This window comes from Lachancea thermotolerans (genome assembly GCF_000142805.1).
Source record: "Lachancea thermotolerans CBS 6340 chromosome E complete sequence".
Lineage (NCBI taxonomy): Eukaryota > Fungi > Ascomycota > Saccharomycetes > Saccharomycetales > Saccharomycetaceae > Lachancea > Lachancea thermotolerans.
In genome coordinates this window covers 167879-181735 of record NC_013081.1, presented here as the reverse complement: position 1 = coordinate 181735, position 13857 = coordinate 167879, and the positions used below count along the sequence as shown (strand labels likewise).

The following is a 13857-nucleotide window of genomic DNA, read 5'->3' as shown; positions in this document are numbered from 1 at the left end:
GGGAAATTATGGAAAGCAGACTGCAGGAACTGGAAGAACGGCACGTTAGCGTGTACCGTGAGCTCTTAACGGCGTTAGACGAGCTCTATCTACTCAGGAAGGGCATTCAACCCGAGGACGAAACGCTATTGGTGGTGCGTCGCAAGCTACAATCTTCGCTGACAATGACGGCTCCTATGATGAGCGCGATGAATGGCAAGACTGCGTTGGACAAAAGGCTCACAAGACTGATGAAAGAAAACCATGAGCTGGATGCAGAGGTGGCGGCGCACCAGGACGAAAAGCTGAGGCTTCTACGCGAGCTGAGCGACGAGCGCATGCGCTACAAAGAACTGGTCAACAACGCACGCGAGCTGACCGAGAGGCAGGCGCACGCGCAAGGGATTGGAGAACAAAGAATGCCCCGAGGCCGCCAGGATGCTAACAAGAGTACAGACAGCGACTTGTATGACAGCAGCGAGCAAGGCGATTCGACAGAAGCTGGATCAGAGCAGCGCGACAAAGCCCAGATCGAACGAGAAAATGAGGCTCTTAGGGAACTGCTTGTGGGAATGATAGTCCACGGGGGTTATCTTGGTACGAATAAGGTGTTTGACGAATGGCTGGGGGATCTGTGAGGGCTTGACCAGACCGCACTGGAAGCTTCGCGCTCTCCAAACCCACGGCGCACTTCGTTAGCTCACGAAGTGTATGGAGGCATACAGCACCAAAGCTTCGTTCGCCCCACGGAACTTTAAGCCTTGTAGTCTTAAGATCCCGATGGCACTTTCAAGAGATGGGAACCAGCTTCTTCCACGAAGTTTTGGCCGCACTCCTCCCAAAAGCCGACTAATCAACTCATCAAATAGCGCTTAAGAGGCCCGCTAGCGCTGCTCAGTTCAGCTCGAGCGTTCCAGACTTGCCCAAAATTCGAGTGCATGAGGTAACTTCTTGGCATCAGACACGCGGCAAGAGGCCCGCAGGTACATCCGCTCGAAGGCAGCACTCAGGTTATTTTAATCTAGCCCTCCACCACAATAGACCCGCCAGGCCAGGCGCTAGCCAAGCTCGGCGGCTATTAACACCAAGCTCGCTGCCCCGCAGGATGCGATGAGGTTACCCGCCGCCATGCGTGCTTTCCTTTTTCTGAAAAATTTTTATCATTATTTTTTCCTCCGCAGGTCATCGCGAAGAGTATAAAGTTGAAGGAAGTTTGACAAGATTTGGGAAGGTTTGATGCTTGGAGTTAAATTTTTAGACGCTTTTGCTTAACTCACCCCCTTGCATTTTATCTTGATCTTTTTTTTTGTTCTCTCTTTCTTCTCGCTTTGTAGATCTTCGCCATCAAGCTTTGTGCAGTGGTTGACGTGCAGACTTGAGTAGGATTTACACACAACAAAGGCCGTAGGAATAACGAGCGCGCAGTTCAGAACAGAAAAGCATAAGCATAAGCTATAACAAATGAAGTACGTGATTGTTTCAGGAGGTGTGATCTCCGGTATCGGTAAGGGTGTTCTTGCCTCGTCGACAGGGATGCTGCTGAAAACCCTTGGGTTGCGGGTGACATCGATTAAGATCGACCCGTACATGAACATCGACGCGGGAACAATGTCTCCGCTCGAGCATGGTGAGTGCTTTGTGTTGAACGACGGTGGTGAGACAGACTTGGACCTGGGCAACTACGAGAGGTACCTTGGGGTGACTCTGACGCGGGACCACAACATCACGACGGGTAAGATGTACTCCCACGTGATCTCGCGTGAGCGTCGCGGAGACTACCTGGGCAAGACCGTGCAGGTGGTGCCGCACCTAACGGACGCGATTCAGGACTGGATTGAGCGCGTGGCTCGGATCCCCGTGGACGACTCTGGCGCGGAGCCAGAGGTTTGCATCATCGAGCTTGGTGGAACCGTCGGAGACATTGAGAGTGCGCCTTTCGTCGAGGCGCTTCGTCAGTTCCAGTTCCGTGTGGGCAAGGATAACTTCTCGCTAATCCACGTGTCGCTCGTGCCCGTGATCCACGGCGAGCAGAAGACGAAGCCTACTCAGGCGGCCATCAAGGACCTGCGTTCTCTGGGTCTGACCCCGGACATGATCGCATGCCGCTGCTCTGAGAAGCTCGAAGAGCACGTCATCAACAAGATCGCCATGTTCTGCCACGTCGGTCCAGAGCAGGTTGTGAACGTGCACGATGTCAACTCCACTTACCACGTTCCGCTGCTGCTGCTTGAGCAGAAGATGATAGACTACTTGAGCGCACGCCTAAAGCTGAGCGACATTGCTCTCAACTCCGAGGACAAGAAGCGCGGTGACAACTTGCTCAACAGATGGCGTTCATTGACCACGTCCATCGACGAATCTTTCGAGTGCGTCAAGATCGCGCTCGTCGGCAAGTACACCAACCTGAAGGACTCATATCTGTCTGTGATCAAGGCGTTGGAGCACTCTAGTATGAGATGCCACCGCAGACTCGAGATTGTGTGGGTCGAGGCCTCCGACCTGGAGCCAGAGACCACCGAGCATGAGAAGTCCAAGTTCCACGAAGCTTGGAACAAACTGAGCGCCGCGGATGGTGTTCTCGTGCCAGGTGGCTTCGGTACCAGAGGCACAGAGGGTATGGTCCTGGCTGCCAAGTGGGCCCGTGAGAACAACATCCCATACCTGGGTGTGTGCTTGGGTCTGCAAGTGGCAACCTTGGAGTTTGCACGCAACGTTTTGGGCATGAAGAACGTCACGTCCGCCGAGTTCGACCCCGACTGTGCGGAGGAGGACCAGGGTGTTGTTTACATGCCTGAGATTGACAAGGAAAACATGGGCGGTACCATGCGTCTGGGGCTGAGACCTACTATTTTCCAGGCGGAAACCGAGTGGTCCAAGCTGCGCAAGCTGTACGGCGGCTCGCACGAGGTGCACGAGAGACACCGTCACCGTTACGAAGTGAACCCCAAGCTGGTGCCTAGGCTTGAGGAGCAGGGCTTGATGTTTGTGGGCCGTGACGAGTCCGGTGAGAGATGCGAGATCTTGGAACTACGCAACCACCCATACTTCGTGGCCACGCAGTACCACCCTGAGTACATGTCGAAGGTCTTAGACCCCTCGCAGCCATTCTTGGGACTGATGGCCGCGTCTGCCGGTATCCTGGACGAGATGCTGGCCAACGACACGCGCTCCAATGAGCGTGCCGAATTCTAGGTACATTGTAGTTTGTATACTGTATTTGCATAAACTGTGGAAGAGCTTTCAGGCATAGTAATAGAAGCAAAAGCACAGACCGCGGCGCCCGGCAGTGCTGGCTGCGTTCGGAACATTGGTCATATTTGGACAAGCTGTAGAATATACACTATAAACGTAAAATGAAGGGGAGGGTGGCCCGAGGGTTAGAGAGGGCACACGGCTCAGTTGGAGATACCGATGACACCGCAAGCTGGTCTGGTACCAGCGTTACCGGTCTTCAAGGACTCCTCGTTGCCGCCCTTGCCCAGGTCATCCTGGCCAGAATGCACCACGACGGTACGGCCAAGCACAGAGGTAGGGCCGATCAGCTTGACCAGCGAGTCGGTCAACACGCCCTTGCAAACACCCTTGTCGTTGGCAGCGATGTTGCCGAGGTCGCCCACGTGACGGACCTCGTCGCTTGGAGAACCGTGAGTCTTCTTGAATGGGTTAAAGTGAGGGCCTGCGGATGTGCAGCCGTTGGTGTTGTCACCGAACTCGTGAATGTGGAACCCGTGGTCGCCGCTGGAACCGAACCCGGCGATCTCGTACGAAACGGTGGTTGGCTCGTTTTCGGCCTTCTGCTCTAGGTGCACGGTGCCAGAAACACCGGCGTCTCCTCTTAGAACGGCAACTGCGTGCTGTCAGTAATGCTGTAAGCGTGACACTGGGCCCGCGCGTGTCTGCGCCCGCGTCATAACATACCTGCTTTGACCATTGTGCGTGTGACTGTGTGTATATAGGGTTTTTTAACCTTTAAGGTGTTCTACCGGAGAGGACTAGGCTGCACCTATATTGCTCAACCATTGTAGTTTATATAGACAGGGGTATAGGGGAGTGTGGCAAGTCGCGCTGGACGATATCGATATCACTGTTGACGTAACTATTCTAGACCGGCCGCTGGGCGGTTCGGCCCGCCCGAAAATCTGTCTACTGGAGGCCGAGATGAGCACTGAATAGCCGGGCCTGGTTCCGTGACCCAGCGGCCCCGCGTCTCCACCGCTAGCTGACAAATGTGTGTCTCGTTATCCACGATATATCCGGTAATCATCTGGGCGTCACGAGCTCAGAGCACGGCGCGAGCTGTTTAGGTCGCTATGTACGGAAGCAGATCGGCATGCCGACGACGACGAGGAACTCACGTGCACACCACGCGCTACGGTACTGAGTTAGTGAGTTAATCTTATGATCACCATCAACGTATATCACGTGTCAATGTTTCCAGTTTGTTTCCCGCTTGTTTCCCGTGCCATGTTTCCCGGGGCTCCAGAAAATGAAAGATGATGAGCCTTTCTGTCGCAGGCGGCTGAGAGAGAGTGAGCACACAGCCGGCCCGTGCGTTCCGCTCCGGCTGTGTGTGTGTGTGTGTACTCTCTGGCACCCCGGAAACAAGCGGGCAGACAAGCACGGCACGCGCATCTCGCGCCATAGCTAATTAGCCGTTACCTGATGTTCTTGTTCTCTACGTAACACTGTACTTAGACCGTTCCTACTCGCCAATTAATGTCGCGGCGCGCGTGTCGCGCCGCGCCCCACGCCGCACGTTGGTGCAAGCCAAGTTTCATTTCCCGCAAACATCGGCATACCCCGCCATTCCGGGTCCAGAACCCTGCACCAGCGTTACGGTCCAGCCACGCCTGTGCTTGCTGGGTCGCGCAAACGCGTCACCCGCGCGTGTTCTGCGCGAGACTGTCACTTCCGCCTGGGGTGGCGCCTGTAGTCTACGGGCGCTATCATGGTGTAAAGAGTGCCTACCACGACTAGCCCTGTAAACAGCCACATGGCCGCGTCTGCCGGTCTTCTGCACACGCGTTGGATGCACATGATAACACTGTTCTGGTAGAAAAACGACATATTGTGCCGGGGCGGTTGCGGTTTGGCAGAATGCGTTTTTTCGAGGGACGATGAAGCTTGTTGTTACTCTGGGAGTCCCGGAAGCCGTTGAAGTTTCCCCTCTAAAAATTAAGAACCCTTTGACGAATAACACATACGCGTGCACGAACAAACACGCACACACAAGATGCTAACACCATGGCTCCTATTGCTCAGTGCGCTATATTTTGGCGCTAAAATCGCGCTGGCGCTGTCGGACGTGCACACCACGCCCGACGCCTACGAGTATCTGCGCAGCTCGCAGTTGCCGGTGCTCGTCATGGTCTACATGCACGGCTGCAGGTTCTGCCAGGAGCTCGAGCCAAACTTCTTGTTCCTAGAGCGCGTGTTCGCGGGCGAGCTCGCGCTGCTCAAGGTCGATGGTAAGCGCGCGATGACGTTCTCACACGACCTGAATATTCGCAGCTTCCCCGAGCTCCTGCTATACGGCCCTGGCGAGGGCGCCCAAGCAGAGGCCGGCTCGACATTGCTGGGCAGATATCCTAGCGCGCGGGACCGCGACCTCGGCTCTCTCGCGATGTTTGTGAGTGAGCGCTCCGCGCTCATGGCCCACTGGCCGCACTCTAGCGTCCGAGACGTAACCCAGGACCCACATGCGCAGCTTGATGCGCTGCGCTCGGAGCCGCTTCGCGTCAGTGTCCTCGTGTTCGTGACGCCCTGGATGGAGCGCCGTAGCCTGCAGCTGTTTAACGGCGAGCAGTCTACCTGCATCCTGGACCAGCTTGCCGAAACGCCTGAGCTGCGCGAGAACAACGTTGAGATCTACCGCATCGATGCCTCAAATAGCACCACGGCGCTCTGGACCCGCGAGTTCCGCGTTGCCGTCTACCCTACTATCGTGCTCCTGGCGCCCGATGCCAGCGGCTCCCAGCGCGAGATCCACGTTCCCCTGCGAGCAGGCGACTTGGAGCTGCGTAATCACGAAAAGGACACGCTTCTGCGCCTAGTGCGCCACTGCGCCGCCGGCAGGGCCGCGGACCCCGATTGTCTTGATTTCGTCCGCTCTTACCATGGTTTGCGCTCCTTGGAACCACAAGGTGCGCTGCCGCGCAATGAAACGCAGATGGCAGTTGAAGGCCCAGAGTTCGACTTTAGTAGTGACGATGAGCAGCTTTTTGACTCCCTAAGAGACTTGTAATAGCCCACTTCTCCGCGCCTTGCCAATAGTTTCTTGTGATTATGTACGAACAACTAGAATTGATCAACTTTCGAATACAATTGGCATCCTCTTCGAAAAGACAGGTGTGTTCACTTCGTACCCTTCGAACAAAGTGCGTATCTCTTCTCTAGGCTATAATTGACTATGTTCAACATATTCAGGATCAGCGCAGATCTGGCTCACCTTGCCAGTATCTTGATTCTCGTGCACAACATCAGAAAGACCCGTCAAATTGACGGTATTTCTTTGAAGACGCAAGTCCTCTATGTGCTGGTGTTCTGCACAAGATACTTGGACCTGCTGACCTTTAGATGGCGTTCTGTGTACAACACGCTAATGAAGTTCGTGTTCATCGGTTCCTCGGTCTACGTGGTCAGTCTAATTCAAAAATGCAGGGTCACAAACCCAGTCGCCTACAGAGACATGCTAGTCCGCGACACATTCCACATCAAGTACCTGCTGGCCGGCTCCGCAGTTCTGGCTCTAATCTTCAACTACAAGTTCACTTTTCTTGAGATTTTCTGGAGCTTTTCCGTCTGGTTGGAGAGCTTTGCCATCATGCCTCAGCTATTCATGATTTCTCGTTCGGGCAAAGCCAGCACAATCACGAGCCACTACATTTTTGCCATGGGGTTGTACCGGGCCCTGTACATTCCCAATTGGATTTGGAGATACTCCATCGACGGCCGTCCCCTGGACAAACTGTCATTTTGCACTGGCCTCATTCAAACCGCATTGTACTCTGACTTCTTTTACGTCTACTATAAAAAAGTGGTCAAAGGCTCAGGCTTTCAGCTGCCGCACTAAATGCGCTGCTTCAGCCGGTACAACATCGCCCGCTTCAAGCTCGTATCCTACACCCTCTGATGTTGGCCGTTGATATACATTTATGTAACATATCTAACCGGAAAAGCGACCTTCCTCAGTCCCTCTTCAGTTCGAAAAATTCCTTCCGCACTCCTTCTTTGGTGACTATCAGAATCTCAACACCGTCACCCACATGGATGTGTCTCTCTGTGGCGGAAGAGAATGCGTCCCTTACCAGCTGCACGACCTCTTCGACAGTTAGGAACTTGACATGCTTGCGCTTAGTACCATGACTGTCTGGTTCATACTGATTCTTGAAGTTCACTTGGTTGTCCAAGAATGGCATAATCAGCGATGCAGCAGCACCACCTGCGCGGCATTGCTCACGCTCGTAAGACCCCACAGGATCGAATGAATACACCGCGCCCTTTCCTTCTTCATCGAGCCCCGCGATAATGGTGTGAACGTAGTAAGGAAAGAAGCGCTTTCCGTACAGTAAATGCTGTATGTTTCTAGCAGCCGATCTCATGGAAAGCTTTTTGTCGTTGTGGTCGAAATGGTACCATTTCAAGCTATTCTGGAACCTCTTCACCAAGGCATTGCCGTCGGCTGCGAACCCGTTCGCAGAGATCAGAATGTTATCACCACAGTCAAAAACCTTGGGTTCGTATCTCGAGTTAATCGAGTAATCTGTTGTGTGCCTGGTATCGCCTGCTAGTACTGCAAAGTCTTCACCGGCAATCCCTAAAATAGTGCCACCATTGTCAGAGTAAGGGTTGAATTGGTGTTCAATGGGTGTATTTTTCACTTCATTTGAGTACTCGGATGCTACGGTAGTCGCCATTTCACGCCAAGTGATAGATCCGATGCTGTATCAGTTGTAGAGTTGTTGAAGTGTCAGTAAGATGTGATTTCGCCACCAAGACGATAGTCAAATTGTAAAGTACATCAACGTACACGAAAAAGTCTACAAGGCAGTGAGTTAATTATGAGTTACAGCAGCTTATAGAGGTGCGAACAAGCGTCTAAGGCCCGTTCAGCAGAGTTCGATCGCGCATTCCGTTCTACTTCTCGAACTTGTTAACTGCGTGAATGTAACCGTAGGTGAAACCCACGACATGCATCACAGTGTCGAAATTGATGTGTTCGTTTACCGAGTGAATAGTTGAGAGGGTGTCCTCCATTGCAAACCCTGGTTGGTAACGGTAGATGTTATCGGTCAGGTCCCAGTAGTGTGCAGTGTCGGTATTAGCAGACATTATACTGGGCCCAACAACAAGCTCACGAGGCTCGGAAAATGTCTTAGGGAAGATCACGTCTTCGTAAAAGGTCTTTATGGAGCCAGCAAATATGCCCCACACGTCGTTCTCTGGGGATGGTGGGGCAGGTTCCAATGGCTTGCCAGCGAGAGTGATGTTGAAGTTTCCGTTTGGCGTAGCAGGAAGCAGCACTTCGCCCTCGAAAACAACGCCTAAATCGTACTTCTTGGCAATTTTCACAGCTCTCTTGATGAACACATCTTGGACCTCAGCTACGCTAGAGTCCACTGCAATACGCGAATCAACCAAAAATGACACTGTCTCTGGAAGAGCATTGGCTTTGATACCGCCCTGGATGATGTCGACGGCGTGGGTGCTACGCAACAGATATTCAATCTTTTTTCCGCCAGTTTCGATCAGGTATTCGACAACGCGGCTGTTGGCCTTAGGGTCCTGCATGGAAAACTCGAAGTCGCGTTTCAAGCTCTTTTCCATGGTGTCAGAGTTTTTGGCAATGCATCTGTAATATTGAGACAGTGGGTTTTGAGGGGCGAAGGTCGCAGGGAACTTCTCACTTTCGATGTCCGAGATGAGCTCTGCGGCGATACCAATGGAAGTATGGTCAGGTGGCACCGAAGAGTGGCCACCTGGGGTGTTTAAGTGGAACCAAAGGTCAATGCGGCCTTTTTCGCCAATACCAGGAGCCGCAATCATGACGTTTTCAATCTCTTTAACACCAACCACGCCCTCGTCGATGATAGACAACATACCCTTGTGTCCGTAGCGCTCCTGCAGAATTTTGGTCAGGTAAGCAGCGCCAAAGTGGCCGCCGATTTCCTCGTCGAAGCCCACGGAAACTACAACGCCACGCTTAGGCTTGAACTCGGGCTCCTGGGTGAGCATGTACTCTAGAGCCTGCAGCACACCAATGAGCATGTTTTTGTCATCAAAAGAGCCTCTGCCCCACAACAATGTGCCAAAGTCGGGGTCAACGGTCAGGTCACCAGAGAAGGGCTCGTGTTTCCACTGCGACCACGTCTTGCGCTCGACAGGCACAACGTCCATGTGAGCGGCGAACATCGCGGGCTTCAGGTCGCTGTCGGAGCCTTCCCAGGTGATGAGGAGGCCATAGTGGTTGACCTTTTCGACGCGCAGGTTTGCCCAGACCGCAGGGAAGTCGCGGGCGAGCTGCTTGTGGATCTCCACGAATGGCGCCCAGACAGCGTCGTCTGCGTCGATCTCAGGGTTCACCACGGTGTCGTACACCTCTGTTGGCACACGAACAGCGTTTTGGAGTTTCGCCAGCGTCTGGTTGTACAGGGCCTTGTCGTCGAGAAGCTTCTGGATCTTATGCACAGGTAGTTCGCTGATTGTTTTGACAGAGTCGCATGCGAGCGTCTGCCCCGCTGGAGGCGCCCTGTGGCTCGTAACATAGGCCAGTCGGCACAGGCAGACTGTCAGGAACGCTGCCAGAGCGGTTATCATCCACTTCCGCCTGGCTTGCACAGGCTTCGGCCGGTCGATTGGGATATAGTCGTTAGTCATCAATTGCTAGCAAACGGAGCTGGTGTCCACTGTATGGCGAGTGCAGCAGCTAGTTGGACTTGGCGCGTTTTATGAGTCGACCCTGAGCCCACCTACAAAGTGATATCTAATTTTCGGTTACGATAAGCAAATCCGGAATAGAAACACCGAGCGGGAGTTCTACAAACCCGACCGTGGACGGGTTTTTGAGAGCGCCGTTTGTAGCTCGTGATGGGCTTTTGATAAAGCGCATATTGCCATGCCCAGACGAGGGCGGCCGCCGCCGCGGAACGCGCACGGCGCGCCAGGGCGACGCCAGATATGTGAAAAGTGATTTAACTAGTCGTTTGTAGTTATGTACAGAAACGAGGTTTATTATAGGGCGCGCAAGCGCGCGCCAAGGCATCGCGAATTAGGGTTTTATGGTCGTCATGAATGGTCGTGGCGGTCGTAACAGTCGTGGTTAGGGCGTAATGGAGAAAAGCAGACGGGCGCGGAGCCTCGGTCGCAAGCGCTCACGCTCTGATGAGCGCGGGCTCGACGGCGGGGAAGCGCCGCAGGGCCGTGTGGTCATGGCACACCGGCTCCTCGTCGTCTTCGTCTTCCTCGTCCGACAAAACCACAGTCGTAGTCGTGATGTAGCGCGACACGGGCTTGTAGAGACAGTAGGGCCCGGCTGCTTCGTACTTGGCGATCCCCATCTGGGTGTCCCACTCGGCGTCTGCTTCTTCTTCGGGGTCGAGATCCGAGTCCCCGTCAGATTCCGAGTAGAAGTCGTCCGAGTCGGCGTCGTCGTCCGAATCGGAGCTGGACCAGAACTCGTCCGCATCCGCATCCGAGTCGGCGTCCGAGTCGGACTCCGAATCCGAGTTCTCGAGCTCCAACACGCTCTGCGAGCTCTTCGGCACGTGATGCCGGCTTTTTGTGCGCTGCTCGGTCGCCTCGTACGGCACTGCCGCCGCCGCCGCGTCCGCGGCCTCGCGGGCCAGCCGGTCGAGCAAGTTGGCGTGGCCTACCAACAGGCGCAGGTCAATATCTGTGTCTTTGGCCGGGCTGGCACACCGTATAAGCTTCTGCCGAACTTTCTGCGCAAGCAGACACTGTCGCGAGACGGACATTAAAAGAGGTGTTTGGTTCATGCTAGCAGGAGGTTGTGAGAGCCTGTGATACAATACACTTCTTTACGCGTGTACTCGAGCCCGCGGCGGTGCGAATATTGCATTTGTTTTTATATTGCTGATGTGTTTTAGCGCCCGGAGCTTCAAAAAACTGCCGAGCCATTTCATGCGACAATTGACGAGCGCTGCTGTTATTGCTGGCCTGCCGCGGGATCTTCGCGGATGACTAAGAGCCGCACGGCACGGGACCGATGCGGAAGCGAAAAAAACCCGGTTCCGACGGAGGAACAAAAAAACTTAGCACCGGCGCTCACACGATACGTTTTTGTTTTGCTGCGCGGGAAAGTGAGCGCCGCACGGAACAGCTGATGCTCGACGCTCGACAGGCGATTGTCGGAAAGCCCACTGAAATAGCAGAAGGGAATGCGTTGGCCCGCCAGCGGAAACAAAAGGCGCCGATCCGCTGGAAACAGAAGCCTGTGCAAGCCCGAAATCGGCCTTCGCGGAAATGGGCCGATGAGATGATGACAAGCCATTAGGCACCATGCATCCGGTAGGCGCGCTGTATCCGCAAAAGCGCGCTCTGCTTACGCTCGAGCTTTGCCGCGTAGTGCGTCACCTTCCAGAAGAAAATCGCGTGTGGGCCAGAAGCTTCTCTGGGACGCATGAGGTCGCGTCGTCGCAGGTGATGGGTAAATATTGTTGGGGAAGACCCAGCGATATGTCACGTGACCGGACAAGCCTCTTGCGGGTGTTGCTGGCTAGGCTGCCGTCAAGGGCATGGAGCGCGGAAGCAGTGCTGAAACGTACATGTTTCTGCCTGGCTCGCGCTTTTACTGCGCGCGTATGCGTGATCTGTCGAATGTGGCGGTGCGACGCTCCGCGCTTCGCGGCCTCAGCGGCTACAGGAGTGTTATCCCCTTTTTTCTCCCCAAGCGAGCTATATAAGGCGGCCTTTCGGTGGACAGGTTCCTCCGAGCGCCTGGATGAAACTCCCCCTCCGGAGGACCCCGCTCAGCGACGACTGTTGCCAGGAGATACACAGCGGCAATAATATGTCACACACTACGCAACCGCCGAGGCCACTTGTCGCGCCGGACGGCGAATGCGACAAAGGTCATGTGGTCGATATTTCTATCATATTTCACGAACCAATCACTTCCGCGCATTTACCCAGCCTGTACGTGCGTCGCGAGCGCTGTTCCCACTACGGTGTGCTGCTCGCGCCGGCGCATCGCTTTTTTCCCAGCACAGGCAGGCTGTTTTCTAAACCCGATGGTAGCGAAGCTGGAAAAGATTTTTGGATTTGGCCTCGCACAACCACTCGCGCTCATAGCTTTCAGTTTCGTTAGGGCCATTCCCAGGGTTCGTTCTGCACACATTTAACCGTACCTTCCTCAATGCTTAGATCTGCCACCAGATCCGTTTTCAAGAGAGGGCTTGTGACCCCCGCCAGCAAGCCAGTAGTGACCGAGTTGTCCAACGGCATCAAGGTCGCCACGCTCACCAACGAGCAGTCCGCCGCGGCCACCGTCGGTGTGGTCTTCGGCAGCGGCTCTGCCTCCGAAAACCCCTACAACAACGGTGTCTCCAACGTTTTGGCCCACTTGTTCCACTCTGAGGGCGCGCAGCAGGCTGCCAAGGCCGGCATCCAGCTCTCCACTAAGACAGCCAGAGACTACCAGTCCTACGTTGCCTCCTTCGCAGCCGGCTCGGGCGCTGTCTCCAAGCCACTAGACCTCCTGCAGTCCCACATCTCCGCCGCCTTGGAATCCTCCTCCGATGCTGCCACTGCCGGGGCCTTGGCCAAGACTGCCAAAGAGGTTGCCGCGTTCGAGGCTAGCAACCACCCTGGTCGCGTCTTGGAGCACCTGCACGCCACCGCCTTCCAAAACACTCCTTTGGGCCTACCCGTCAGAGGTACCGTCGAGTCTATCGAGGCCTTGGAGAAGGCCGACCTGCAGACCCACGCCCGCTACCACTTCCACAACTCCAACGCTGTGATTGTGGGCTCTGGCAACGTCGCCCACGATGAGCTCGTCAAGGCTGTCGAGTCCCAGATTTCTTTGCAGTCCGGTGACAAGCCCGTCGAAAAGAAGAAGTCTTCGTTCTTGGGCTCTGAAGTCAGATTGAGAGACGACACCCTGCCCAAGGCCTGGATTGCCATTGCTGCAGAAGGTGAGCCTGTCACTTCTCCAAACTACTACGTCGCCAAGGTCGCTGCTCAAGTCTTCGGCTCTTACGCCGAGGCCGAGCCTGCCTCTAGACTCCAGGGTGTCAAGTTGATCGACGAAGTTCAGGAATACCACTTGTGCGACTCCTTCGACCACTACTCTTTGTCTTACAAGGACGCCGGTCTATGGGGTTTCTCTGCGGAGACCTCCAACATTCACCAAATTGACGACCTCACCCACTTCACCTTGAAGCAGTGGAACAGACTGTCTATCTCTGTTACTGAGCAGGAGGTTGCCCGTGCTAAGTCCCTGCTGAAGCTGCAACTAGGCTCTGTCGCCGCCGACAGTGTCAAGCTCGCTCACTCCCTGGGTGCTGAGACTTTGGCTCTGGGCGCCGCGCCAGATTTGACTCGCGTTTTCGAGAAGATCGACAACATTACCGTCAAGGACGTCAAGGCCTGGGCCTCTGACAGATTGTGGGACCAGGACATCGCTATTGCCGGTACCGGTAAGATTGAGGGTCTACTCGACTACATGAGACTCAGAAACGATATGAGCATGATGAGATGGTGATCAAATATAGCATCCCTAAAAACTCACTGGCCGTGGAATCAAGAACCAGAGCCGGTCATAAATTTATTATGAATTCATGAAAGAAGACGGAATCACCTACACTTCCCACTCAATATCTATATTCATCAGTACAACTGAGATATTACTACTGTTATTTA

General features: G+C 54.5%; 9 protein-coding genes across 9 annotated transcripts; 5 read left to right on the top strand and 4 right to left on the bottom strand.

Annotated features, from left to right (window-relative positions):
- Positions 1–8: 8 nt before the first annotated feature.
- MCM16 (Mcm16p) lies at positions 9–617 on the top strand (the record flags this gene model as incomplete). Its single annotated transcript, XM_002553527.1, has 1 exon — positions 9–617. The coding sequence occupies one exon, from the start codon at positions 9–11 to the stop codon at positions 615–617; it is 609 nt and encodes a 202-aa protein (XP_002553573.1).
- An 823-nt stretch (positions 618–1440) lies between these two features.
- KLTH0E01914g (CTP synthase) lies at positions 1441–3171 on the top strand (the record flags this gene model as incomplete). Its single annotated transcript, XM_002553526.1, has 1 exon — positions 1441–3171. The coding sequence occupies one exon, from the start codon at positions 1441–1443 to the stop codon at positions 3169–3171; it is 1731 nt and encodes a 576-aa protein (XP_002553572.1).
- Positions 3172–3374: 203 nt separating this feature from the next.
- SOD1 (superoxide dismutase SOD1) lies at positions 3375–3910 on the bottom strand (the record flags this gene model as incomplete). The annotated part of the gene is made up of 2 exons (XM_002553525.1): positions 3375–3826; positions 3898–3910. The coding sequence occupies 2 exons, from the start codon at positions 3908–3910 to the stop codon at positions 3375–3377; spliced, it is 465 nt and encodes a 154-aa protein (XP_002553571.1).
- A 1302-nt stretch (positions 3911–5212) lies between these two features.
- On the top strand, positions 5213–6223 carry KLTH0E01870g (KLTH0E01870p; the record flags this gene model as incomplete). Its single annotated transcript, XM_002553524.1, has 1 exon — positions 5213–6223. One exon carries the CDS (start codon positions 5213–5215, stop codon positions 6221–6223), a length of 1011 nt encoding a protein of 336 aa, XP_002553570.1.
- Positions 6224–6388: 165 nt separating this feature from the next.
- Positions 6389–7051, top strand: ERD2 (Erd2p; the record flags this gene model as incomplete). The annotated part of the gene is made up of 1 exon (XM_002553523.1): positions 6389–7051. The coding sequence occupies one exon, from the start codon at positions 6389–6391 to the stop codon at positions 7049–7051; it is 663 nt and encodes a 220-aa protein (XP_002553569.1).
- A 115-nt stretch (positions 7052–7166) lies between these two features.
- PRE7 (proteasome core particle subunit beta 6) lies at positions 7167–7895 on the bottom strand (the record flags this gene model as incomplete). The annotated part of the gene is made up of 1 exon (XM_002553522.1): positions 7167–7895. The coding sequence occupies one exon, from the start codon at positions 7893–7895 to the stop codon at positions 7167–7169; it is 729 nt and encodes a 242-aa protein (XP_002553568.1).
- A 220-nt stretch (positions 7896–8115) lies between these two features.
- Positions 8116–9855, bottom strand: KLTH0E01804g (M20 family metallopeptidase; the record flags this gene model as incomplete). Its single annotated transcript, XM_002553521.1, has 1 exon — positions 8116–9855. The coding sequence occupies one exon, from the start codon at positions 9853–9855 to the stop codon at positions 8116–8118; it is 1740 nt and encodes a 579-aa protein (XP_002553567.1).
- A 494-nt stretch (positions 9856–10349) lies between these two features.
- ECM13 (Ecm13p) lies at positions 10350–10973 on the bottom strand (the record flags this gene model as incomplete). The annotated part of the gene is made up of 1 exon (XM_002553520.1): positions 10350–10973. One exon carries the CDS (start codon positions 10971–10973, stop codon positions 10350–10352), a length of 624 nt encoding a protein of 207 aa, XP_002553566.1.
- A 1379-nt stretch (positions 10974–12352) lies between these two features.
- Positions 12353–13699, top strand: COR1 (ubiquinol--cytochrome-c reductase subunit COR1; the record flags this gene model as incomplete). Its single annotated transcript, XM_002553519.1, has 1 exon — positions 12353–13699. The coding sequence occupies one exon, from the start codon at positions 12353–12355 to the stop codon at positions 13697–13699; it is 1347 nt and encodes a 448-aa protein (XP_002553565.1).
- Between the last annotated feature and the right edge of the window lie 158 nt (positions 13700–13857).